The sequence below is a fragment of the Mobula birostris genome, chromosome 6, assembly GCF_030028105.1.
Source record: "Mobula birostris isolate sMobBir1 chromosome 6, sMobBir1.hap1, whole genome shotgun sequence".
NCBI classification, from domain to species: domain Eukaryota; kingdom Metazoa; phylum Chordata; class Chondrichthyes; order Myliobatiformes; family Myliobatidae; genus Mobula; species Mobula birostris.
The window spans coordinates 41,227,314-41,254,156 of NC_092375.1; the positions used below are offsets into that span (position 1 = coordinate 41,227,314).

Below are 26,843 nucleotides of genomic sequence, written 5' to 3' on the forward strand. Positions count from 1 at the left end.
ACAGCGTGTACCAAGTGAAGTTTACTGCCAATGTGCGTCCTTAGAGAAGGTATGTATTAAATTTAGAGAATGTGGAGGATCACTAGGAGTTACCTTTCTTTTGGGCCTTGAACAGAATGCCATCATTCCGTAATGACTTTTGGCTGGCTTAAAATTACATGTTGGAAGAAAGATTGGAATTAAACAAATCTTGGCAACTGCCGATAAACTAGAATAGTTGCCAATGTGCTACTTGGCTTATTCCTGAAATAGACTGGTTTTTAAAAACCTGCTAAGTTCACTAGTTCTAAGTTCAAACATTCCAAGTGAATTTATTATCTAAGTATATGTATGTCACCATATACAATCTGAAGATTCATTTTCTTGCAGGCATACACAATAAATCCTATGAGGGCCTCCGTCAGTCAGTTGACCATGGAAATTGCATTCTAGCAGTCTAGATACACAAGCCAGGGCAGTACAATATGGAGAGCAAGTTGCTGCCCATGCAGCAAGCTCCCCCTCCCCTCTCCACACATCTAGTGAGCCTCAAAGGAGCAACAGAGACTGACAAGTCTGGTACTAGCAGTCTTGAACTTAATGTAGGACTGCCTTAGGGACTCCAGCTCTGGATTTTTCCCTCTAGGTTTACTCCCAAAGCCTTCCCCAGGAGTGGGTATAGTCGCAAGGTGGCGGAGGCTTGAGATCAGAGTTTTCCATCTCCTAGATGAGCCGCCAACCACTGCTGACAAGACCCAACTGCCTGAAGCGACTGGTTTTAAGCCGCCAGTAACCCGCCTTTGCTCTTTCTCCTGTCAGTATAAGTGGTTCTGCTGAGCTTAGTAGCTAAGCTACATGTCATGGACAGGAGCTGGACTTGGCCATTTGAGGCACATGCCTTTGGGAGCATTTAATAAATCCCATAACTATAACAATAAATAATAACTAACAGAATCAGTGAAAGACTGCACCAGCCTGGACATTCAACCATTGTACAAAAAACAATGAACTGCATAAGTACCAAAAGAAAGAAAAAAAAATATATAAATAAAACAAATAAACATCAAGAGCATGAGATGAAGAGTCATTGAAAGCAAGTCCATCGGTTTTGGGAACTTTTCAATGATGGCAAGTGAAGTTGAATGAAATTATCCCAACTCGTTGATGGTTGAGGGGTAGTAACTATTCCTGTACTTGCTGATGGGAGTCCTGAGGCCTTCTTCCCGATGGCAGCAGTGAGAAGAGAGTAAGCCCTGGATGGAGAGAGTCCCTGATGATGGATGCTGCTTTCCTGCAACAGCATTTCATGTCAGTGGTAAGGAGAGCTTTACCCATGATGGACTGGGCCATATCCACTACTTTTTGTGGCATTTTCCATTCTAGAACATTGGTGTTTCCATACCAGGCTGTGATGCAGCCAGTCAGTATACTCCCCACTTCACGTCTATAGAAATTTGTCAAAGTTTTAGATGTGATGCTGAATCTCCACAAACTCCTAAGGAAGTAGAGGCACTGCCATGCTTTCTTCATAATTGCTGACCCTCTCCACCTCTGGTTTTCTTCCCCTGAAGCCAATAATCAACTCCTCGGTCTTGCTGACATTGAGTGAGAGGTTCTTGTTGTAGCACCACTCAGCCAGATTTTTAATCTCCCTCCTATATGCTGATTTATCACCACCTCTGACTCGGTCTATGACAGCGATGTCATCAGCAAACTTGAATATGACACTGGAGCTGTGCTTAGCCACACAGTCATAAGTGTAAAGTGAGTAAAGCAGGGGGTTAAGTACACAGCCCTGTGATGCACCTGCGCCGATGCAGACCCCAACAATATCTCCAAAAACAATCTCCAAGTGACTGGGGTCTGCAAGTGAAGGGATGGAGGATCCAATTGCACAAGGAGGTATTGAGGACAAGGTCATAGAAAAATACAGCACAGAAACAGGCCCTTTGGCCCATCTGGTGCATGCCGATCCATTTAAACTGCCTACTTCCATCAACTTGCTCCAGGACCATAGCCCTCCATATCCCTACCGTCCGTATACCTATCCAACCTCCTCTCACACGTTGAAATCAAGCTTGCATACTCCGCTTGTGCTAGTGGCTCGTTCCACACTCACAACCCTGAGAGGACAGGTTTCCCCTCATGCTTCCCTTAAACTTTCCACCTTTCACCCTTAATCCATGACCTCCGGCTGTAGTTCCACCCGACCTATACCTTTCATAATTTTGTACATCTCTATCAAATCTCCTCTCAATCTTCTATGTTCCAAGGAATAAAGTACTAACCTATTCAACCTTTCATTATAACTCAGGTCATTCAGATCCAGCAGTCAGTCAGTCAGTGGGTGCCGTCCCAAATCTGGAGTTGACGGCTATGCACCTCCATCTTCTTCGATCTTGCGCTCTTTTCCTGGCCTCAGCATAACTCAACCCAGTCCATTGCCTCACATTATCGTACCAAGTGGTTCGCTGCCTTCCTCTTTCCCTCTATCATCCCTTCCAGTAACAAATTCTGCAGTCCACCACCTCTTAACAAGTGCCTGGCATATTCCAGCCTCCACTTCTGCACATTTTTCAGCAATTCCTTTTCTCTCCTCACTCTCTTCAATACTTCCATATTACTGACCTTCATCACCCATCTAATTTTCTGCATTCTCCTTAAACACCACATTTCAAATGCCTCCAGTCGTCGTTGCGCTTCCTTGCATAAGGTCCACGATTCGATTCCATACAACAGACTGCTCCAGACATAGCATTTCCAAATTCTACAGCGCAGCCCAAAGTCCAACCTCTTGCCACTCAGGCTCCAGAACTAGTGGTGGGAATTCACTGGAAGTCGAGATCCAAAAAGGGGTTCGCCAGGGCTGCAATATTTCCCCTTTATTATTTAACACTTACTCAGAGGTTATCTTCGGGTGTTGAACAATGAAGCTGGTATCCAAATTGGTGGAGTGACCGTGAACAACTTGAGGTATGCAGATGATTCAGTGTTGTTAGCCGAGACTGAGGATGAGTTACTCAAAATAATAGATAAGATAAATGCTGAAGGTGAACGATTTGGAATGAGAATAAGTGCTGCAAAGATGAAGATGATGGTAGTATCACAGAAGAAAGTCGTCCCCAAAATCAGTATCAAAATTAACGACGTAGGCACTGAGCAAGTCAAGAAGTTTGTGTACTTGGGACAGATGGTCACAGAGGATGGGAAATGTGATACAGAAATTAGACAAAGAATTGAGATTGCAAGATCAACGTTCTGGAGCCAGATCCAGCAACATCCTTTCAAATCTTTACTGCAATCTTTCAACCTTATTTACATCTTCCCTGCAAGTAGGAGACCAAAACTGCACACAGTACTCCAAATTAAGTCTCACCAACATCTTATACAATTTCAACATAATATCCCATCTCCTATATTCAACACATTGATTTATAAATGTCAATGTGCCAAAAGCTTTACGACCCTATCTACTTGTTATACCACTTTCAATGAATTATGGACTTGCATTCCCAGATCCCTTTGTTCTACCACACTCCTCAGTGCCCTATGGTTCACTGTGCAAGACCTACCCTGGTTGATCAAAGCAAAGAGCAACACCTGGCACTTATCTCCATTAAATTCCAACTGCCGTGTTTCAGCCCGTTTCTCCAGCTGATCCACATCCCTTTGCAAGCCACGATAGCCTTTCTTGCTGTCCACTGCACCCCAGTCTTGGTGTCATCTGCAATTTTGCTGATCCAGTTAACCACGTTATCATCCAGTTTGTTGATATAGATGACAAACAGCAAAGTACCCAGCACCAATCCCTGCAGTACTCCGCTAATCACAGGACTTTAGTAGAGAGGCAACCGTCTACTACCACTCTCTGGCTTCTCCCACAAAGCCAATGTCTAATCCAATTTACTACCTCATCCTGAATGCTGAGTGACTGAATCTCCTTGACCAACCTCCCACGTTACCTTGTCAAATCCAATGTAGACAACACCCACTGCCTCGCCTTCATCAACTTTCCTCGAAAAACTCAGTTAGACATGATGTACCATGCACAAAGCTATGCTGACCCCCCTTAATCTGTCCATGTCTATCCAAATACTTATATCTGGTCTGTCAGAATACCTTCCAATAACTTTTCCACTACTGATGTCAGGCTCACCAGCCTATAGTTTCCTGATTTATCTTTTAGAGCCTTCCTTGCACAGTGGAACAACACTGGCTATCCTCCAATCCTCTGGTATCTCACCTGTCACTAAGAATGATTTGAGCATCTTTGCTAGAGCCCCAGCAATTTCTCTACTTGCCTCCCATAGGGTCTGAGGGAACACCTTGTCAGGCCCTGGAGATTTATTCACCCTAATTTGCCTCAAGACAGTAAACACCTCCTCTCCTATAATCTGTACAGAGTCCATGAAGTTGATGTTGCTTTGCCTCACTTCTATGACTCTGTGTCTGTCTCCTGAGTAAATACAGATGCAAAAAAATTCATTTAAGATCTCCCCCATCTCCTCACATGGATTACCACTCGATCTTCCAGCAGACCAATTTTGTCCCTTGTTATCCTTTTGCACTTAACATATCTGTAGAATCCCTTAGGATTCTCATTCACCTTGTCTGCCAGGGCAACTTTATGCCTTCTTATAGCCCTCCTGATTTCTTTCTTAAGAATCAAACCCACAGATAGGGAGGTGCTGTAGTAGTCTGGCGAACTGACCTTGACCTTGCCGAGGCCCAGCGCCAACTCTCAGACATCTCCTTTCACACCCCTCGAACAGGACCCCATTAAGGAACACCAGACCATTGTCTCCCACACCATCACCAACCTTATTTACTCTGAGGAATCTCCCATCCACCATCACCAACCTTATAGCTCCTGCACCTCCCATTTCTACCTCCTGCCCAAGATCCATAAACCCATTTGTCCAGGTAGACCCATTGTTTCAGCTTGTTTGTGCCCCACTAAACTCACATCGGCATACCTTGACTCTGTTTTACCCACCCTCCCCCCCCCCCAAGTTCAGTCCCCTTCTACCTACATCCGTGACACCTCACACGCTCTTGATCTTCTCATGGATTTCAGGTTTCCTGGCCCCCATCATCTTATTTTCACTATGGACACCCAGTCCCTATACAGCTCCATTCCCCACCAGGAAGGCCTCAAAGCTCTCCATATCTTTCTTGGCACCAGACCTAGCCACTTCCCCTCCTCCACCAAATGGAACTCGTCTCACTCTCAATAATTTCTCCTTCGTCTCCTCCCACTTTCTTCAAACAAAAGGTGTAGCCGTGGGCACCCACATGGGTCCCAGCTATGCCTGTCTGTCGGCTATGTGGAACAATCTATGTTCCAAACCTACACTGGTGACTGTCCCGCACTTTTCCTACGCTACATCATCGACTGCATTGGTGCTGCAACCTGTACCCATGCTGAACTCTATTTCATCCACTTTGCCTCCAACTTCCACCCTGCCCTCAAATTCACCTGGTCCATTTTCGACACCTTTCTTCCCTTCCTCGATCTCACTGTCTCCATCTCTGGAGACAGATTATCCACCAATGTCTATTACAAACCCACAGACTCTCACAGCTACCTAGACTACACCTCTTGCAAACCGAGGCTCCCTACACCCATTATCTTTACCTTTTGTTCCGACAGGCACATACAAGCCAAGTATACTTTTACCAGAAACAGCCTGTCTCAATCTATACTTGCCCGATTCTTTCTGATGCCATCAAAATTGACTCTCTTTAATTTAGAATCTCAACCCGCAGACCAAACTTATCCGTTTACATATTTACTTTGAAAATAATGGCAACGAGGAGAAGATGGCGGCACGACGCAGCGCACGCAGCTCTCCAGTGAAATGATATTGTTTCTGTTAAATAGGGGCCGTGGACAATTCTGATTTGATGCAGACAGACGTGAAAGCACAGAGGAACATCTGGAGAAATTTCTGAAACACCGGTTCACTGCCGCTGTTACTGGGTGATTGAGAATCTTCCGGAGGGTAGGCCCCAAAATGCCCGGCTTTGCCTGCTGCTGGCGAGCGAGGCTGAGGTTGAATCGTTCGGACAGAGATGGTACTCGGTGTCGGACGGCTGATCAGAGGCTTGAAGTTTTCGGACGACTCAGAGTTGGACTGTGGTCGGGCATGGCAGGGAGAGTTTTCTTCCTTCTCCCATCTGCGTGAGATGTGGGACCTTCGAGAGACTTTGAACTTTTTTACTGTGCCATGGCCCGTTCTTCATCAAGTTATGGTATTGTTGCACTGTTGTAACTCTATGTTATAATTATGTGGTTTTTGTTAGCTTTTCAGTCTTGGTCTGTCCTGTGTTTCTGTGATATCACATCGGAGGAATAGTGTATCATTTCTTAATGTATGCATTACTAAATGACAATAAAAGAGGACTACGTGTCCTCATAATCTAAAAAAAAAATTATCATCACCTGCCCTGTCTCATTCCCCAATAGGAGATCAAGTATCGCACACTGTCTCATTGGGACCTCAATCACCCGATTAAGGGAACTTTCCAGAACACATTTGACAAACTATCCCATCTAGTCCTTTTACAGTATGGGATTCTCTGTCAATGTGGAAAGTTAAAATCACCACTGAAGTAACATTATGCTTCTTGCAACGGTCTGTGATCTCTCTGCATGGTCTGTAATATAGCCCCATTAACATGGCCATACCTTTCTTCTTTCTCAGTTCAACCATAACATCTCACTGGATGAGTTCTCTAGTCTGTCCTGACTGAGCACTGCCATGACATTTGCCCTGACAAGTAGAGCTCCTCCTCCTTTAACCTCTCCCAATCTGTTGCGACTGAAACAACGAAACCCCAGAATACAGAGCTACCAGTACTGGCCCCTCCTGCAACGACATCTCATTGATAGCTACAACATCATAATTCCAGGTGTTGATCCATGCCCCGAGCTCATCTACCTTTACTACTTCTTGCATTGAAACAATCGCAGCTCAGGGCACAAGTTGCACCATGCTCAACTTGTCGGTTCCTGACTTTGTCTGAGGCCTTAACAACATATCTCCACAACCTCTCCACCAACTGTTCTGGCAGCCTTGTTCCCAACTCTCTGCAACTCTATTTTATACCCCACTGTGCAACGTTTCCAAACCTTACCGCTAGGATATTAGTCCCTTCCAGCTCAGGTGCAAACCATCTCTTCTGTACAAGTCTCACCTTCCCTGGAAGAGAGCACAATGATCCAAAAATCTGTAGCCCTCACTCCTACACCTACTCTTTAGACATGTGTTTAACTGGATAATCTTCCTATTTCTGGCCTCACTAGCACATGGCACAGGTAGCAATCCTGAGATTACAACCCTGAAGGTCCAGCCCTTTACCTTAACACCCACCTCCCTGAACTGACTTTACAGAACCTTGTCACTCTTCCTACCTACATGGACCACGACATCTGGCTATTCACTCTCCCACTTCAGAATGCTGAGGACTCGATCTGAGATGTCCCAGACCCTGGGACCTTGAGGCAGCATACCATCCAGGAATCCTGTTCTTGTGCACAGAACCTCCTTTCTGTTCTCCTAACTAACAAAAACCCTGTCTCTACAGCCCTCCTCTTTTCATCCCCTTCCTTTCTGAGTCAGAGTCCGAGACCTGGCTGCTTTGACCTTCCTCTCCTGGGTCCTCCCCAGAACAGTATCCAAAGTGTTCAACCTGTTGTTGAAGGGGATAGCCAAAGGGGTAATCTGCACTGCCTGTTTAATCCTTTTTCCCCTCCTGACTGCCACACAGTTTCCTATGTCCTGCACCTTGGGTGTAACTACATCTCTGCATGTCCTATCTATCACCCCTTCAGCCTCCCGAATGATCCAGAAATCATCCAGTTCCTACTCCAACTTCTTAATGCAATGTTAGACACCGTAGCTGGATGCACTTCTCTCAAGTGTAGTTGCAGGAACACTGGAGGTCTCCCTGCCATCCCACAAGAGGAGCATTCTGCACCTCTACTGTTCTAACTGAGCAGATATAAAGAAGAAAAAACAATAAACTGTAAGGGAAAAAAAGAAACTCAGCCTACAGCTTTTTTGTCTTCTCTCACTCAAGCCCCTCCTCGCTGAAGCCTTGAAGAGCTAAAGCCTCAGAATCTCCACTCTAACTCTGTCCACTCCAACAAAGGCCGCTCCACTTGCCCCGCCTTACTTTAATTTGTAATTGTCAATCAGTCCCAAATGCTGAATGGCCGCTGCTCAAAGCCTCACATCGCTCCCTTTTTTATTCACTCAAGTCTTCTCAGGCTTCTGATCTCCGATTGGGCACTGCTCAAAGCTCTAGAAGCTTATTGATTAGTCATAGCAACTGTAATTCAAGTTCGCAAAGGAAACATTTTAGAAGTAATTCTTTTTCCACTCTACACCAACCATTCCACTTAAGCTTGTTCTGCCAAATGATATATTTGGTTTACACTCTTTATATTGATTACAGGTCCAAGATCCACATCACTGCTAGTCAAACAGAAATTGTTGATGTGTATGCAATGGCAGATTGGAAGTGTCACCCGCAGCATGCACAGTATTGCAACACGTTGGTTATTTATCAAGATACAGCGTGGAATAGGCCCTTCCAGTCCTTCGAGCCACGTCGCCAGCAACCCCCAATTTAACCCTAGTCGAATCGCAGGACAACTCACAATCACCAGGTAAACTACCAACCAGAGCCCTCGGAGGAAACCCACGCATTCCACGGGGAGGATGTGCAAACTCCTTACAGGAGACACCAGGAATGAACTCTGAAATCCAACACCCCGAGCTGTAATAGCGTCACACTACCCACTACGCGATCTTGGTGCCCCAAAACAAGGGCAACATAGTTATCCAGCCAGTTACTTTAAATGGATGAAGAAACAGAAGCTGGGGATCTACAATTTCCAAATACCACACTGGGTGCTCCAAATTAGTTCCCTCCACCCAGCCATTTTTGTCCTTTCTCATCCAAAAGATGAGTATGCAAGTAGAAACAAACTGGCAATGCAACAAGAAAGTTAAGAAGCTAAAAGTTGGTCTATACAGCTAGGGAGCCCAAAACCTTTGCACAATACTGTAGAAACTTTATGTATTGCACTGAATGCTGCACAAAAAGAAAAATTCATGACATACATGAGTGATGATAAACCTGATCCTGATGTGGGTCTCTACTGTGGACTGAGAGTGGGAAGGGGGCAGGGAGAGGGGAATCATGGTTGGGAAAAGGGGAAGAGATGGCGTGGGAGCAGGAAGCACCAAAGAGGCATTCTGTAAAGATCAATAAACCAATCATTTCGAACCAAATGACCCTGCCTGGTGTCTCAGGACTGTGGGGGGGAGGGGTAACGGGCAGGTATTTGGCACCATCTGCCTGGGTGTGACCAATCTTCCTCTTCCTCTCACTTGCTGCTATCAGAAGGTAGTGCAGGTGCCTTGGATTCTATGATGCAAGGATTGACCAGCGAGGCTGTGGACTTGTTTTCGGGGACTGAGGTTCACGGTGCAAGTATTTCTAGATTCTGGTTACTCTCTTCTTGATGGTTTGATCGGGGCAATCAATGCAGTCTGGGGCACTTCAGCAAAGGATTCCCAAAATCCTTTGCTCCCACCAGACTTACAAACTCGCCTTCCTATCCACATTAAAAAATACAGTACTGTGCAAAAGTCTTATGCGCCCTAGCTATATGTATATGCCCAAGCCTTTTGCACAGTTGCCTAGTACACGTCTTGATTACTGGAAACAAAAGCTATTTAAGGAACAATCAATTGCTGGCATGGAGAAAATGAAGAATTTGTCTGATGGGCAAATTTAAAGTAACTTCCTTATCAATAACATATTACAGTCCAATATTCCTTGAAAAGCTTTGCACCCATTAAGGAAACAGATTTTTCTCCCCCAGAGTACTGATGGGAAGAAATGATTGAGCTTGACAGCATTAGCCTAACAGCGAAGCAGCCTGCCACAATTGTCACCGGGAATAAGAAAATACTTAATGAGATATTGTAGAACCTTGTTAGAAGCTCGGTCCTTTCCTTGATACCCTGCACCCTCCTCCTGCAATCCCACCCCTCATCCCACTCCTCCAATATCGAGGAACAAGACAAAATGAAAGCCTGAGACATACAGGAATGGGTAAAGAACACAGGGAGCAATAGTACAGGCAAGCAGCAAATTCAAATCTGCAATGACAGATAAATTGTGAAAAATCAGAAAAGAACTTCATTTTTGGATCATTAGTATCTGCCTACTAATAAGAAGCTTAGGAAACACTAAAATAAGATATTGTTCCATAATTGTTTAGAATTTGACTTGCACACACCCCACAATATAATCTTTGAATGCCTTGCCAAGCCTGGATTTAAGATATATACACTTGCATTTTAAGATGAAAGGTTACATTCTAGCCATTAAAACCTCCCTCCTAATCATCATAAGTCACACAGTATGGTGGGGGTGGGGGGGTTAATTGCGTTGTCTGATAAATTAAAAATATTTCCAACCTTCATTATCAGGTGACTGTCATATTGCACAATAGCTCGCAATGGGGCAGTTGTTTGATGGGCATCTTCCAGAGCTCTGATCACATTCTTAGCTACTTGGGTTGGAGTAGTTTTGCCTGACCTATACAAGCACAAAACAGGATGGGTTACAAATTAATTGCTTTTAATATAATGGCGATGGTTAGATCAACTACTTAATCAGAAAGACCATCATGAACATTAGCGAAGATATTAACCAATAGGTTCTTTTTACAGTGACCCAAGCATCTGGGGATGATCTTAGCCTATTTATAAATCAGGAGAAAATGAAGTCAGGTGGGATGTAAATAAACAAGAATGGAAAAAGTAAAAGCAAAATACAGTGGATTCTGGTAAATAGGAACGTATCACGACCAGTACATTTTGGCCCAAGTAAGTGGCTGCCACATAGCCGAAGTTTCATAGAAATAGTTAAAAAGGCATAAAAAGGCCCATGATCGACGTCATTGCTTCTCTCGGATTGAGGTGTCAGGCAAGGTTGAAGTCAATGAGGACAAGAGCAGAGGACATGCTGCTGTCAGAAGGAAGTGCAGGTGCCTTGGATTCCATGCTGCAAGGATTGATCATTGAGACTGTGGACTCATTTTGGGGGACTGAGGTTCACGGTGCATGCATTTCTAGATTCTGGTTACTCTTTTTTTTTTGGTTTGATCAGGGCGATCGATGCAGTCTGGGGCACTTCAGCAAAGAATGGCCCTGCGTGCAGCCTGCAGTGGACTAGTGGTGTGGCGCTGGACTGAACTAAACTAAACTGAGTTCTACTTGATTCCTGGTTTGATGCTTGGTGTTCTGTGTATTGTTCGCTCGCTTTTTGCTGTTGGCACAATTTGTTCTTTCTTCTTGCACTGGGGGTTGATGATTTCTTGAGCAGGCTCCATTGTGTTTCTTGATTTCGTGGCTGGCTATAGGAGGACGAAACTGTCTTCTATGCACAGACCTTGATAATAAATGTACTTTGAATCTTTGAAAACACAAACAGCAATTTACCCAAGTAATGAATTATGTAATTAAATGAAATACAAAACGAGTTAGAACACCACAAATTCTACTACTGTGCTATAAAATTGTGTATTAGTTCCTAATAGTTATTGGTGGTACACTGACATGTTCTTTTGAATGTCTGCAAATTAACAAAATCATGCAGACACCTAGTGTAGATAATGGACTGCCTTCATACAATGCATCCACCAAACCTTCATTTTTATTGTAACAATCAAGATAAATGTCAATACCTTCAAATTCTTTGTAGTTCCGAACTTGAAGTAGTGAAATTGTTTCACTTTCAGTGAATGTTTCTGACTGCTGGAAACTGCAGTGAGCAAAGCAGTTCTGAAGAGTCTTACTGCTTATTTCTTGCCAACTAACAGTGGCAAAAAATACAAATACACGTGACTGACGCTAGTTATAAACTGTTCAGCAACAGTCTCCTATCCCAATTAAGCAACATAATGTCCCAAATAAACAAGTGAACCCCAGCTATTTTCTCAACTAGTTTTTGTTCTTTAAGAGTTATCCCAGCATTCCTTCAGTCGACATCTTCTAGATAATATATAAAACCAAACATTCCACTTCTTTTGTGTCTTTTTTTTGGTCTTGAATGCAATTCTGGAAATGCTGAAGATAGTGATTTGCAGTTTGGAGATCGTTTGGGTATTTCAGCTCTCTGCAGTCTCTGAGGGGATTCTGAGAGGCACAGACAACGTGCATGAACCTTGTGGTAAGAAGGATGCAAGCTGATCTTAGACTCTTTCGCTGATTAAAGCTTTAAATACCAGCTGTCTGCCTTTTTAAAATTGCTCCACTGCCGGAGAGGAGAGACTGCCTTTTTACTGCTGGTGCGATCGCTCTGCTACAGAGAGGAAGAATGTTACTCAAGTTTTCTGTGTTTTGGACTGTGGACATTTTTTCCCCCATTCTTATGCTTTTTTTGTATTCTGTGTTTTTTGTTTGATCTTTCTCATTTTTTTGTATGGCGGGGGGGTCGATGGGACTGCTCTGTTTTTGTTCATTTCTTTCTGTGCGTGGAGGAAGCATTTGGGGGTTGATGATTGTACTGCCGTTCTCTTTCTTGGTTTCGTGGCTATCTAGAGAAGAAGAGTTTCAGGAGTTGTATACCTTGATAATAAATGAACCTTTGAAATAAGGAACGGCACCTATTAACTGATGGCCCAATTAACTGTATTTTTATATTAAGATTAAGTTAAAATTTAGTTCAGGGGTTGAGATAGATTTTCATCTTCACAGAATAGTAGCCATGAAAACTGCTGTTTCTCTGATGAAGACGAAACCCATGTCTATGCAAGTTTGTAATATATTTGCATCATAAAAGGAGGTCAAATGGAAGTGAAAAGACACTTTAGTGTAGGCTCTCATTCCATATTCTAAAGGTCAACAATATCCTTTTCAAGCCGACAGTGAAACAACTGTTACCTTTTAAATAATTTATCGAATTTGTTGCAGAAAGCCACTGATCTCCTCAAAACTGTGACTTTGTTCAAATCTATAAACCCAAATCAGTTATTGCTCATAATATAAATAGGAAACAAATATCAGCAACATATACAGCTCATTTTAATATTCTTGCCTGATATCATAGAATACTTTTGGCAGAAAATTGTTCGTGGAATTTTATATCGTTCTGGTCAGAATGGTCTTACTTTTCTTCCATCAATGCATTCAATTTTGAGCATTATGCTAACGCTCAGTTTAACAAGCTATGCCTCAGTAAATAAAGAAACGTATCTGCAATCAACATGACATGGAGGATGCAAGCACGGGATGATAAGAGGTACAAAATGCTGAAGACCAATTTTCTCCATTTCTCTTGCCTTCCCCACCATTCAATTGCCTCTCTGTCCCCCCCGTTTACTTTGATCTTGACTAAAGCTACCATGAACCATCAGTAAAACTTTCAAATGTGCCTTCTTAGGCACTTACAATTGCTAGCTTTTTTATGTTATCTCTTATATGATAAGGTCATTGGTTTAGCAAATAGGTAATGAATATAAACATACTTTAAGTACAAAGCATTTTCCCTTCTAACAGGATTACAATTGCACTTGAGAACATATTTGAGTAGGTAATGGTGTTGCATTGGAATGGCATTAATCCTGCTTTCTAAACTTTTATCAGTTTTGTCCACATGGTAAGGAATTAAAAAAAATTCATCACTTCTTATATTTATATACATACTTGTATGCTTGGATGAAATCAGAAATGCTTTTGAAGTTGAATCCATGCCTCTCTTCCGTAACACTGCAAAATTATATATAAAGCTATTACTTTTAGCAACTTAGAACCACTTCAAACAAACCCACAAACATTAAGCAACCCAATGTTTCTTACAGAGAAGATTGAACAACAAAACTCGTGTTTTTTTAGTATTTATCATGACACAGATTGCAAGCTACCGGTTCTATGATTACCGTCCACTGCCCTAGTGTCTGAATGCTTCCTATATGTTGCAGTGATCAGAATGGACTATGGTTTGAAAATCAAGGGTTATACTTTAATAGAAATTGATCTCAGTACCTTAGTACTTAGAACTTAGAATTTACCTTCCTGGCTATCCTCAGAAATTACCAGCGGGTCTGATGAGTAGATTGTTCAGATTATCAAAACTTTCTGTGCTAATTTTCTCCAGCATTGCTGGTGGTTTGATATTTTGCTGGCCTACTGATTACATTGGCTCAACACATACAGAAAATAAGGCATTCCAAAAGAAGAAAAAGTCAGGGTGCACAAGTCTACAAGAACTCAAGAAGGTGGATGAAATTGATACAAGCAGCAGGGTGATGTAGTGTTTTATAGTTTAATTTTATTTTGACTTCATAAGGTTTTACAATAGATCAGTATTGATAACCTTAAGAAAACATTAGTTAGCATATTTACGAATATTGGCAGTGCAGCGCAGAATGTGAGAAATAAGAGGGCTGGGCAAAAATGCACTTTCTCCAATAGCAGCACCAAATGTGTGACATACTTGCTTTTGTATGCAGAATTCAGCTTCTGATATTCAGTTCTACTGCAGTCAACAGAAACTAATTGCAAGACTGATGTCCAATACATCCATTCCACTTACTAATGACAACGAAAGACATAATTCTCACTTGCCAGGTGTAACTAAGGAGGGAATCTGAAACACTCTCCTTGCTACTTGCATTTTAAAAATAAAGGAATCTTCTATTCCGTGCTTTCCACAAAGTAAGTCAATAAATCAAAACTTTTGGCAAAAAAAAATCCAATGAATACTCCCCAAGAGGTATTGCAAATATGAACAAGTCCTATTTGTATTAAAGAGACGCAACAGAAATTACTTTTCAAACCAATACACACTCAGGCTGTTTTTTTTTCCATCTTATTGATTGATAGCACCAAGAACTGTTCCACTATTGACACTGTAAAATGTCTTCCACTTTCTCATCCTCAGGTACTAAATGCAGCCGTCAGCAACCAACACCCTTCATCGACTGCACTACCCAGTGTGAGAATGACGCTTTTTCAACATTCAATGAATCATCTTGATGCAAACCCAGTGCTGGGCTAAGGCAAAGCAGGTTTCAAAATTTATAGAGCCTCGGGTTCTTAAATATCATATTGCAAAGTACTCATTTGAAAAGGTTAATTTGAAATATTAATTACCTTTTGTGCAGTATATCATATGCTTATCAAAATCCTATCAAATTAACTTACAATGAAACATACTTGTAAAAGAAAATCCAATTAAATGCATTCAGGATTGCTGCAATGCCAATAAATAAATAATACTAAAAACTAAGTTTAATTTGCAGTTTTGTGATCATTCACTTCATTATAATTGACTTCTCTGGCAATTATGTCATTCAGTTGCTTTAGATGTGCATATCTGTTTAAACTCCAAAAAAACAAATCTGTCTTTCAAAAACACTGCTGACTAAAACCTTACCCAATACTTGCTGCCTACCTCAGCTGCAGCAGTTCATTCAGAATACCATCATTGTGGTCATGGTTTAGTGGCTTATTGCTGCTCTCAGGGTTAACAACCGGAATGAATATGGGATCTTCTGGAATAACTGTACGTCGTAGCAAAGTGAGATTTATCATTCTAGAAATAAGCACAAGTTTTAAAAAGGAACATTAATTAGGTTCATTTAAATAATACATTTTCCTCCATGCTATAGACATCCAATGATAGCAATTCCCAGCAGGTGATCAAATGGAGGGAGATGGAGAGGAGAACCAGTGGGAGGAGATTGTGGCAGATGAAGGGGGTGGGAAAGTGGGATTTATGGTGTTGGTCCACTTGTTTCTCCTCCCGCATCCTCTTTATTTCATTCACTACCTTGCTCTCCTATCACGTTACATCATCTTCAGCCCTTTGCCACTTCCACCTATCACCTTTCAACTTCTATTGCCGCTCCCACTCTGCCTATCAACCCTCTCACCTGTATCCATCTGCCAGCCCTTGCTCCACCTTTTTATGATGGCTACCTGGAGCCATTTTTAGAGCTCTTCTTGAACAGTGGACAACATTAGCTATCCTCCAATCCTCTGGTACTCGAACTGTCACCGAGAATGATTTAAATATCTCTGCTAGGGTCCCGGCCATTTCTCCACTTGCTTCTGTAGGGTCTGAGGGAACACCTCATCAGGCCCTGGGGATTTATCCACCCTAATTTCCCTCAGGGCAGCAAACAGCTCCTCCTTTGTCCATGAAGTTGAAGCCATTTTGCCTCACTTCTCTAGACTGTGTCCATCTCCTGAGTAAACACAGATGCAAAAAAAACATTAAAGATCCCGCCCCCCCCCCCCCCGCATCTCTTTTGGCTCCACACGTGGATCTTCCAGAGGACTAATTTTGGCCCTGGCAATCTTTTTGCTCTTAACATATCTGTAGAATCCTTTAGGATTCTCCTTCACCTTGTCTGCTAGGGGAATCTCATGCCTTCCTCTAACTCTCCTGATCTCTTTAAGTGTTCTCTTGCATTTGTTATACTCCATAAGCACCTCATTTGTTCCTTTCTACCTATGCACCTTTTTCTCTTAACCAGGGCCCCAATATCTCTCGCAAACCAAGTTTCCCTGCAGCTGTTATCTTTGTTTTATTCTGACAGGCACATACAAGCTTTGTACTCTCAAAACTTCACTTTTGAAGGACTCCCACTTAGCAAGTACACCTTGTTCCACCTTCTCTCTCTCCACCATTTTATAGTGGCTCCCCAGAGTTACAGAACACTACAGCACATAAACAGCCCCTTTGGCCCATCTAGTTCATTCCAACCCATTATGCTGACCAGACCCAGCAGCCTGCACCAGGAACATAGCCCTCCATACCCTCCCATCATGTACTTGCCTCAACTTCTCTTAAATGCTGAAATCAAACTCACATCCACCACTCAATGGCAGCTCGTCCCACACTCTCACCATCCTGAGTGAAGATCTCCCCCCCCCATGTTCCCCTTAAACATTTCATCTTTCACTCTTAACCTCTAGTTCTTGTTTCACCCACTCTCAGTGGAAAAAGCCTGCTTGCATTTACCTTATCTTTCCTCATAATTTTGTACATCTCCCCTCTACCTCAGTCCAGCTAAAGGGTCTTGACACAAAATGTCAACTGTTCATTTCCTTCCATAGATGCTGCCTGACCTGCTGAGTTTCTCCAGCTTTGTGTGTGTTGAACCCTCATTTAAGCATACTTAATATTGATAATTACAGTGGAAATGGAAGCATGTAAGAGTAGAAAATAATCGTGCATGGTATACTCATTACAATTCAATGAATGCAATTGCATTTGGCACACAATAAGAAACAGGAGCCGGTAAGATTAGTCTCGAGCTGGATCAGTTGTTCAAAGAGATTGTGGCTGATCTGCAGTATTGTATACCCATCTTTTCTAATATCCCTTCCTACATTTGCTTAAAAATTATCTACAAACTCAAATATAAAATTAACAATTGAGCTTGCATTAGTGCTATTTATTTTGTTAGAAAAAGGTTAATATATTTTTAATGTACCTGGCCAACAGATAAACAATCAGGTACTATCTTCAAAATCTGAATTATCCCTTAAGTTTCCACATTTCAGGAAACAAATGTTATAGAAGTTGTTAATTTCTTTCCTGCACTGCATAAATTTTAATCCTTAGAATCAAGTTATCAGACAGCCTGGTCTATTACAGTCTTGCCAAGACCAATGAGCCATCCTGAAGTTTTAGTACTGAGGTGTGGCAACTGGAGTCTAGACGTGGATTAAATAGATGTTTATATAAACTGGGTGTAACTTCTTGCATCTCACTCAGTATAAAATTCAGCACTCCACTGGTTTTTAAAAAGTATTTTCTGTAGCTGTCCAAGAACTTCTAGAAAATAGAAAATTTAACTTGCTCCATCCTTTTTGGATACACTGTGGGCAAAGCCACATTTGCCTACTATAAAATTAATTTGCCAATTTTGCTCGATTAATTTTTTTATCATTTAATGCTTCCCCAAATACCAACTATGATGCTATTTTGATGCCATTGACCTGGCTTTCTATCCTAGCTCTTCCCTATGACAGTTTCCATGGTACAGCAAAGTGAAAATATGACTAAAAGATGATAACCTCGTGAACTGAATACTTCTGTACAGGTCCACAATCCCTTATCCAAAATTCTGAAATCCAAAAAGCTCCGAAACCCAAAGTTTTTTTCGTGGAGTGTGGAGCGTATCGTAACAAGGCTTGTTTGGCGCGCCAACAGCTGACGTCACTCAGGTGTGACGTGGCAGCACCAGCAGAGACCGCCAGACATCAGTTGTGGATCAGCGCTCATACTGGTTACATGTGCTGTTCGCTGATATTTTGTGCTCACTGTTGATTTTGTGTTTAATTTCACTGTGAAGATGTCAAAAAGAGCTGCAGATACCCCTATGGGTAACAATGAGAAAAAGAGAAGGAAGCAGCTATCATTATCAATAACGTAGAAAGTACTCAGAGGGTTGGCTGCAGAAATTTAAGAAGCGTCAGAGTGTAAAATACCTGAAAATCTGTGGTGAAAAAGCTTCTGCTGATCATGAAGCAGCTGAAAATTACATTGATGAATTTGCCAAGATAATAACTGATGAAAACCTTAGCCCTGAACAAATTTACAATGCTGATGAAACAGCTTTGTACTGGCGCTACATTCCTAGAAAAACATTAACAACAGTTGATAACGATGTGGTGAAAATGTGTGATCAGTTAATTGCTGGCCTTGAACAACGTGCATTTATCAGTGAGCAAGAGATTATGGCAGTTTACTCAGTTAAAGAGAGATTGCTTAGACATACCCTATGTTAATGAGACAGATGACACTTGAAGAAGTCTTTAAAAATGCCTTCTGTCATAGTGCTGCTTCTTAACTTGAGAATCCTGTTCCTGGCCCATCAGGTACCTGTAGAGTATTTAGCTTTGTTTGCCAGACATAATGCAACTTAACTAGAGGTACCTGTACATATTTAGCTTAGTTTGAACCTATATAGGTCCTAGAGTATTTACGTTTTATATTTATTCCAATAAGTTATTTACCATGTGTTTGATTTGGTTCGTTTGAAGCTGTATATTTTTACGTTTTATTGAATGTTTTTGTTGGAAATAAAATGTACTGGTGTATTTATGGTCTATAATTATCTCACTATTTCATTTATCAGTCTATTACTCTATAAATAAACTGTAATAGTATTTGTAAAAGAGCATGGATTGGGAAAACCCAGAAGTTGTGATAAGACTGCTGAATGGATCCTGACCCAGAACTGGGCTGTACCCTCCAAATATCCGGACCTGCCTCTCTGATTTTTGCACTACCTTACGTTCTCTTTTCTATTTATGATTTATAATTTAAATTTATACTATTTACTATCAATTTGTACTCCGGGGGCGCGAAGTGCAGAATCAAGTATCGCTGTGATGATTGTACACTCTAGTATCAATTGTTTGGCAACAATAAAGTTCTCTCCAGCACTCGTTGTTTGAACATATACAGACATTTTTTCTTACTATTATTCCCTAAACAATACAGTATAACAACTATTTACATAGCATTTATATTGTATTAGGTATTATAAATAATCTAGAGATGATTTAAAGTGCTGTATATGGGAGGATGTGTGTAGGTCCGGAGCTCCCCTCCCCACTGGGTCCTAAGGTCCACCGCACTGAGACAGGTTAATTTATCAATATAATTATCAATTTTCTGAAATCTGAAAAATTCTGAATTCCGAAATGCAACTGGCCCCAAGGATTTTGGATAAGGGATTGTGGACCTGTATCTATAAGTATCTCCTTTCACAAAGATCAAAAAATGTGTTAGTGGCATTCTAGGATAAACATCCTGCCATGGGGCTTATAGGTACAAAATAATCTGAACAGAAGTTGGACGATAAGTTTGAACCAGAAAGTTTGAATACAATATTGGACAGTCACTTAGAGTTGCAGTAAGGGATGTGCAAGTTGGGGTGAGTGCGGCCAAGGTCAGGTAACAATGAGAGGGCAAACCAAGTAACCAGGATAGACTAATTAACAGCGTAAGACCATAAGACATAGGAGCAGAATTAGGCCATTCAGCCCATCAAGTCTACTCTACCATTCCATCATGGCTGATCCCGGATCTCACTCAACCCCACATATCTACCTTCTCGCCATATCCCCTGATGCCCTGACCAATCAGGAAACTATCAACTTCCACCTTAAATATACCCATGGACTTGGCCTCCACCACAGTCTGTGGCAGAGCATTCCACAGACTCACGACTCTCTCATTAAAAAAATTCCCCTTTAACTCTATTCGAAAGAGCCGCCCCTCAATTTTGAGGCTGTGCCCTCTAGTTCTGGATACCCCCACCAGAGAAAATATCCTCTCCGTATCCACCCTATCTAGTTAGTAAGTTTCAATGAGATACCCCCACATTATTTTAAATTCCAGTAAGTGCAGGCCCAAACCAGCCACTAGAAGTCTGTGACCTTCTTGGTTCCAGAGGCCTTATGACAATTTTGGAGAAAATGGGGAGAAAAATTAATCAAAGCATTCGGGGTGATATATGGCAAAGCTCAAAAACGTACAAGATGCTATTAGAAACAATTTTTTCTACTATTACCAGTCAATGCAGCATGTTACCTTCCACCTTAGAGAGGTTTAAGGTGAGAGGGGGAAGGTTAAAAGGGATCCAAGCAACAACTTCTTCACCACCTCTCTGGCAACTCATTCTATAATGCCTTTATGAGACAAGTTGCCACAGAAAGTGGCTGAGGTGGGTATTAGAACATTTAAAAAACATTGGGACAAGTATATGGATAGGAAGGGCTTAGAGGAGCATGGGTAAAATGGTGGGTACCTTGATCAGCATCCATGAGTTGGGCCCCAAAGTGTCTGCTTCCGAGTTGTATTGCTCTATGACTTAATGACTTGTCATTAACATTGACTGAACATCATTAAATTCTTACACTTGCACAGTAGATATATAAAGTAAACTTGTTATAGAAAATTAAAGCTGTCTATTTCAGGTTATGTACCAATAAATGCTACAGAATCTGAATTGTTGCAAATCCAATTGTGGAAGCTAAAAAATTAACTTTCACAAGCATGGTCTGACTCCTACAGGTATCATTTTATATATAAAGTCATAATATACTCAGTGGCCACTTTATTAGGTACACTTAGTCATTAATGCAAATATCTAGTCTGCCAATCATGTGGCAGCAACTCAATGCATAAAAGCAAGCAGACATGGTCAAGAGGTTCTGTTGTTGTTCAGATCAAACATCACAATGGGGAAGATATGTGATCAAAGTGATTTTGACTATGGAATAATTGTTGCCAGACAAAGAGGTTTGTGTATCTCAGAAACAGCTGATCTCCTGGGATTTTCACACATGACAATCTCTAGAGTTTACAGAAAACAAACAAACAAAAAACACATCTTGTGAGCTGCAGTTCTGTGGGCGAAAATGCCTTGTTAATGAGAGAGTTAGAGGGGAATGGTTCAAAGACAAGAAGGCGACATTAACTCAAACAACAACAGTGGTGTGCAGAAGAGCATCTTTGAATGCACAAATCGAACCCTGAAGTAGATCAGCTACGACAGAAGAGGAGCACACAAAGTTGAAAGGTGTACCTAATAAAGTGGCCACTGAGTATACAGTATCATGTTTTCCCTTCATAATCCAGTCTCTTTCCCACAATATTTTGCTTTTTAAGGTGGAAGTTGATAGTTTCCTGATTGGTTAGGACATCAAAGGATATGGCAAGAGGGCAGGTGTATGGGGTTGAGTGGGATCTGGGATCAGCCATGAAGAAATGGTAGAGCAGACTCGACGGGCTGAATGGCCAAATTCTGCTCCCGTCTTACGGTCTGATGTACACCTGTTTACATTTATCTAGATGCCCTGAAGAGAAAGTGGCACTACTTTGATAACCCTTTGTCAGAGAACTGATACTATGACTCACTTACAGGTTAGCTTAATGGCTTCTATTACATCTATGTCAATGATTGACAGGTGGTTACAGCAAATTCTGGATCCAAGTGATATTGGTGGCCTAGGTACTTAAGGATTAATGTACCAATACACTACCTCATGATCAGTGGAATTAAAATCAGTTGTCCAAAGATCTGAAAATGAACACAATATAATATTAGTTCCAAAATTTAATTTAAAAAATGATTAAAATAATATTTGATGTAGCAAGTGACAGAGATATTGCATATTTTTTGGGTTAAGGGAAGAGCTTGTATGCAATATCATTGTGTTGGTACTCCTTAAGTAAAGCTACTTTTTGCAGAAGAATAGCAGCCGACTGAAGTAATGAACAATCTGGGGGAGGAACTCAGCAGGTTGAGCTGCATCTGTGGGATGGGGGGGGTGTGTTTGGGGAAGAACTGTTGATAACTTGGATCAAAACCTTTCATAGGACTGAGAGTTGGCTCCTAATCCAAGCCATCCTTTCTTCTTACAGACTCTGCTCGACCCACTGAGCTCCTCCAGCAGGTTACCTGCTGCTCCAGATTCCAACAATTGCAATCTCATGTTCCCAGTAGCTAATCAACTTCTGCCATTCACATTTTAACAGGTCTTCAACCAAAGGTGAACAGGTTTGTAAAAAGATTGTCCTCACGTCTCCAAAGCTATTCAAATATCTCAGGAGCAAAATATTATCCATCAGCAAGACAAGACTGAACTTGAATTTATCAGATTATTCTTAACAATTGTAACTCTGATTTTATAATGCCATATTAAGCAGCTTAACATTTTCTGAAACAACAATCTGAAGGGAAAAATAAAGCATACTGTAGATTATAAATATTAGTTGTTTCTTTTCTTAACAAAAGACTGACATGTTATGACAGTTTTCAATATGTTCGCTTTAAAAATACTGTAGAATGTAATAAACAGGTCTATTCTAGGTCACATAATAAAGATCAGCATTCTCCAAACTAACCCATTTCCCTGTGACTTCCAAGAACACATTTTCCATACAAATCTTGAGTTGCACTATAAAAAGCCCCATCAAGCCAGGATAGAAAAAAAAATCAAATAAGTAATTTATTTTGCACGTCATTCTTTCAGTCATGTGGTTCATTTCTAAACCAGCTAGATGACATTGGCAAAGCATTCAATTTTCTTCCAGGCAACATTTAGGATTGAGTTTGGAAAAGCATTCATTTTAAATGCTTCTTCTATGCTATTAAAATTTCTTTCCTGGGGAAGATAGTTGATTTACTTTAAATAATAAAAACAGAAAATAGCACTTAAAATAATTAGTAGCTCCTTCAGGTCTCGACCAGGGTCAAATGACAGGAGAGGTGAAGGTCATTTCTTTAGTAGCATGTGTAAATATTTATTGAATCAATAACAACTACTTATTTTTAAAAAGGGAAAGGTACTGGTATAGTAATCCTTTTGTTCTACATGGGTCTTTTACTGGAATTTTTCTTTTGGCAACTTCACAACCTCCAATTTAAAACAAGGGTGAGGAGAAATTTTAGTTTCATACTTAATGGAGCATCTCACCCATCTTAGAGAGCACATCAGAAATTCAGGACTACGTTGTTTTCTAACCTTTAAAGAAAGTTCCAAAGAGCAATTCTTAAAGATGTGGCTCTGCATCAAAAGGCTAGTCAGAATGGGAAGTGGAAAGTTAGACCTAGCTACAGTTCACATGTCTACACAGTAAATGCATTTTTCAGCTTTCTTTGTTTGGAGAGATGCCACCCATATTTGTCCCTGTACTTCACTGTGAAGCAATAGCTGTGAAATGGGATCTCCATGCCACAAAAAGGAATATCTTTATAGACATTTCTTGTTGTTGCAGAGTATAAAGCAAGGAATCCAGATTACAACTTGAGACACTTACATACATATCCTTAATGATCATAGAAAGGATGAGTAGCAAAGAGCAAAATATCATGTCCTAGCCCCTTGCCTGTGTCTTTTTCATTTGCTCCAGATAGCTATATTACACTTACACTTACACACACACACACACACGCGCGCGCGCGTGTACACGTTTTGGGCCAAGACACTTCATCAGGAAAGGAAGGTGGCAAAAGTCAGAATAAGATTGTGGAGGAGGGGAAGAGGTAGAAGATGGCAAGAGATAGGTGAGACCAGGTAAGGGAGATGGTGGGTGGAGAAGGGGAATGAAGTGAGAAGTTGGGTAGTGATGGGTGGAAGAGATATGTGTCTGAAGAAGGAATTCAATAGATGACAGTGGACCATGGAAGGGAAAGGGTGGGGTGGGGGGAGAACCACACAGCAGGTGAAGAGAAGAAAAGGGGCGACAGGGTCATCAGGATGGGGAATGGAAAAAGAGAATGTGGAGAGGGAGAAATTACCAGAAATTAGAGGAAGTGATGTTCACGCCATCAGGTTGGAAATAATACGCAGACAGAATATGAGGAATTGCTCCTCCTACCCAATTTTGGACTGCAAGGCAGTAGAGGAGGCCATGGACAAACATAAGGCTGTGTGCTTAGCTCCCTGTTCTACTCACTTTATACTTACAACTGTGAGATTTTTTGCTGTTTGCATGATTTAGTTTTTTTTGTGCATTGGGGATTTGAATTTTTTTTTCTTTGGACAAGTTTCATGGTTTTCTTTGGTTTGTGGCTGTCTGTGGGAAAATGACTGAATTTCTCCATTGCTGCTGTCTGGCCTGCTGAGTGCTTCCAGCATTTTGTGTGTGTTCCTCAAGATTTCCAGCATCTGCAGAATCTATTGTGATTATCATTTGCCATTTTTTAAATTGTTTCGTATTCTAAGCATAAACCTTCAAAAAAAGTGGGAAAGCTCACTAGAAAGTTAAGACAAGCAAGATGAGACATCAACCCATGCTAGCAGCCCTGTATTTAGTAATAATGATGCAGTTCACTACTTTGCATCAATCAAATGTTAACATTTCAGAACAGTAATTACTCCACAGAGTTCATCAAACTGAGTCACTGTAACCTATAAAATTGGTATACTCTTAATTTACACCCTTTCCTAAAATAGGGCACGGGGAGAACATACAAAATTAGAATATCAGGAGTATTATTTTTACTGCTTAAATAAGAAAAAAAAATTTCAATTCAATTCAAGTTTAATTGTCATTCAACCATACATGAATACCCCCAAATACAGCCAAATGAGACAGTATTACTTTGGGGCCAAGGAGCAAAACACAATACCATAGCCACACACAGCACAAAGCACACATAGCACAAGGAGGAGGAAGGGCTTAGGAGAACCATGACACCTAACAGTGACTCCTTTGTTTGCATCTTCAGAAACAGCTCTATTTCTATCTTTAATATCTCTATTTTTCCTTTTCAGAGTTCTTTTGAAGACCCTGACCTGGAGTGACACACTAACTTTGGTTCTTTGCGGGAATGGGACCCGCTCTCGGGGTCTCCTGACTGGCCGCTATTCAATATGTCAAGGACGTGGCCTGGAAGACTAGCGCGCCTTCAGGGTTCCGGGTTTTCGTGGCTCTGGAGGGGGGCAGACTCGAGGTCGGTGCCTCCGCAGGAAATCGGTGTGTTGTGGGAGACGGAGGATCGAAAGCAGCAAGCTGGCTGGTGGCTGTGTGCCCAGAGACTCGAGTTCTTTCGGCACAGAGCTCAGAAGAAGCGATGCAACAGACCATTAACATCATAAATCAGCGAGTTGCTTTGTGATGTCTCTCCTCTCACTGTGAAACGGGGACACCTCTTTTTCCCTTATTATGGAGAGATAGAACCTGTGGTATGTCAAATACTGGATGATCGAGTAGTCTTTGGGGTACTGCAAGTTTGTGCCTTTATTGATGCTTTCCTGCATGCTTGAGTGCTCAGTGGGGGGCGCCAATACATTTTTTTGCTGGTGGGGGAGTGGGGGTTGTTGCTTTGCTGCTGCTTATGTGTGGGTGGGAGGAGCTGAGGGGACTTCGGGGTTCTAACATTTAACTGTCTTTTATTCTTTGGGGCACTCCTCTGTTTTCATGGATGCTTGTGGAGAAAAAGAATTTCAGGATATATATTGTATACATTTCTCTGACATTAAATGTACCTTTGAAACAAACAAGATAGTAAGCATAAAGATATCAGTTATATATAGCCATGCTATAAAAAAGTTCAGACCAGAGCCATGACTGCTGCAGACATCTGCAGTCATTCACAATACAGTTTGTCCTCTGCCGAGCAAACACCGGACAGCAGCATCGACTCCAGCCTCAACGCTGCGCCACACTGCCCCCAGTGGAGCTCACCAGCTCCGGCACCCTTCGCCTGGCAGCTGTAAACAGACGACACTGCGGCTTGAGGCCTAGTCCTTGCTACGACAGAGGCCACATAGCCATTGAATTAGTGAATCAAACTTGTGACATTTCACATTAACAATGTCCAAAAGGGTCTTGCGATCACAAGAAAAGTGACCAAGACAGTTATTTGCTGTTTACGCTTCCTTCGACTCAGGCAGCAGCAAGACATGTAGCTCCTACCTTTTCTCCGCCAGCTGGAACTCGCTGATGGGGGCAGACCTGCACTACTTTAAGTTCTTAATGTCTAGCAGAATCTTGCAATCATAAAAAATATGGTTAAAAAGGTCAATAGCACCTTTCACTGACCCCGTAGAAGCCGCTGCAATGAAATGCCCCACCATCTTACGGGAAGACTTATTTCCATATTGTGCTTGTAGCAGTTCTGAAAATAATTCATTACACAGGAGGCTTATTAATCTTATTGAGGAGGAAGCCATTACAGTGTTTTAAAAATTTAAATAGGTGCCTTAAAAATCTCATTTTAATTTTCACATCTGGGATGATCTCTATCAATTTCTTCTACCTTTGGTTAATTATACCACCCCTTGAATCAGTGGATT

At 41.5% G+C, this 26,843-nt stretch overlaps 1 protein-coding gene across 4 annotated transcripts in view; it reads right to left on the reverse strand.

The window, feature by feature from the left end:
• LOC140198979 (uncharacterized) overlaps positions 1–26,843 on the reverse strand; it is a 120,205-nt gene that overhangs the window by 86,160 nt on the left and 7,202 nt on the right. For 2 of the 4 annotated variants that reach the window (XM_072260305.1, XM_072260306.1), the window contains exons 3-6: positions 22,080–22,117; positions 15,463–15,603; positions 13,713–13,775; positions 10,482–10,602 (exon numbers count right to left, since the gene is read on the reverse strand). In XM_072260305.1, the coding sequence (XP_072116406.1) occupies positions 10,482–10,602; positions 13,713–13,775; positions 15,463–15,603; positions 22,080–22,117 (363 nt within the window). Of the gene's footprint in view, positions 1–10,481; positions 10,603–13,712; positions 13,776–15,462; positions 15,604–21,958; positions 22,038–22,079; positions 22,118–26,843 lie in introns of those variants that run through there. The other 2 variants (XM_072260308.1, XM_072260307.1) reach the window with 2 other exon arrangements.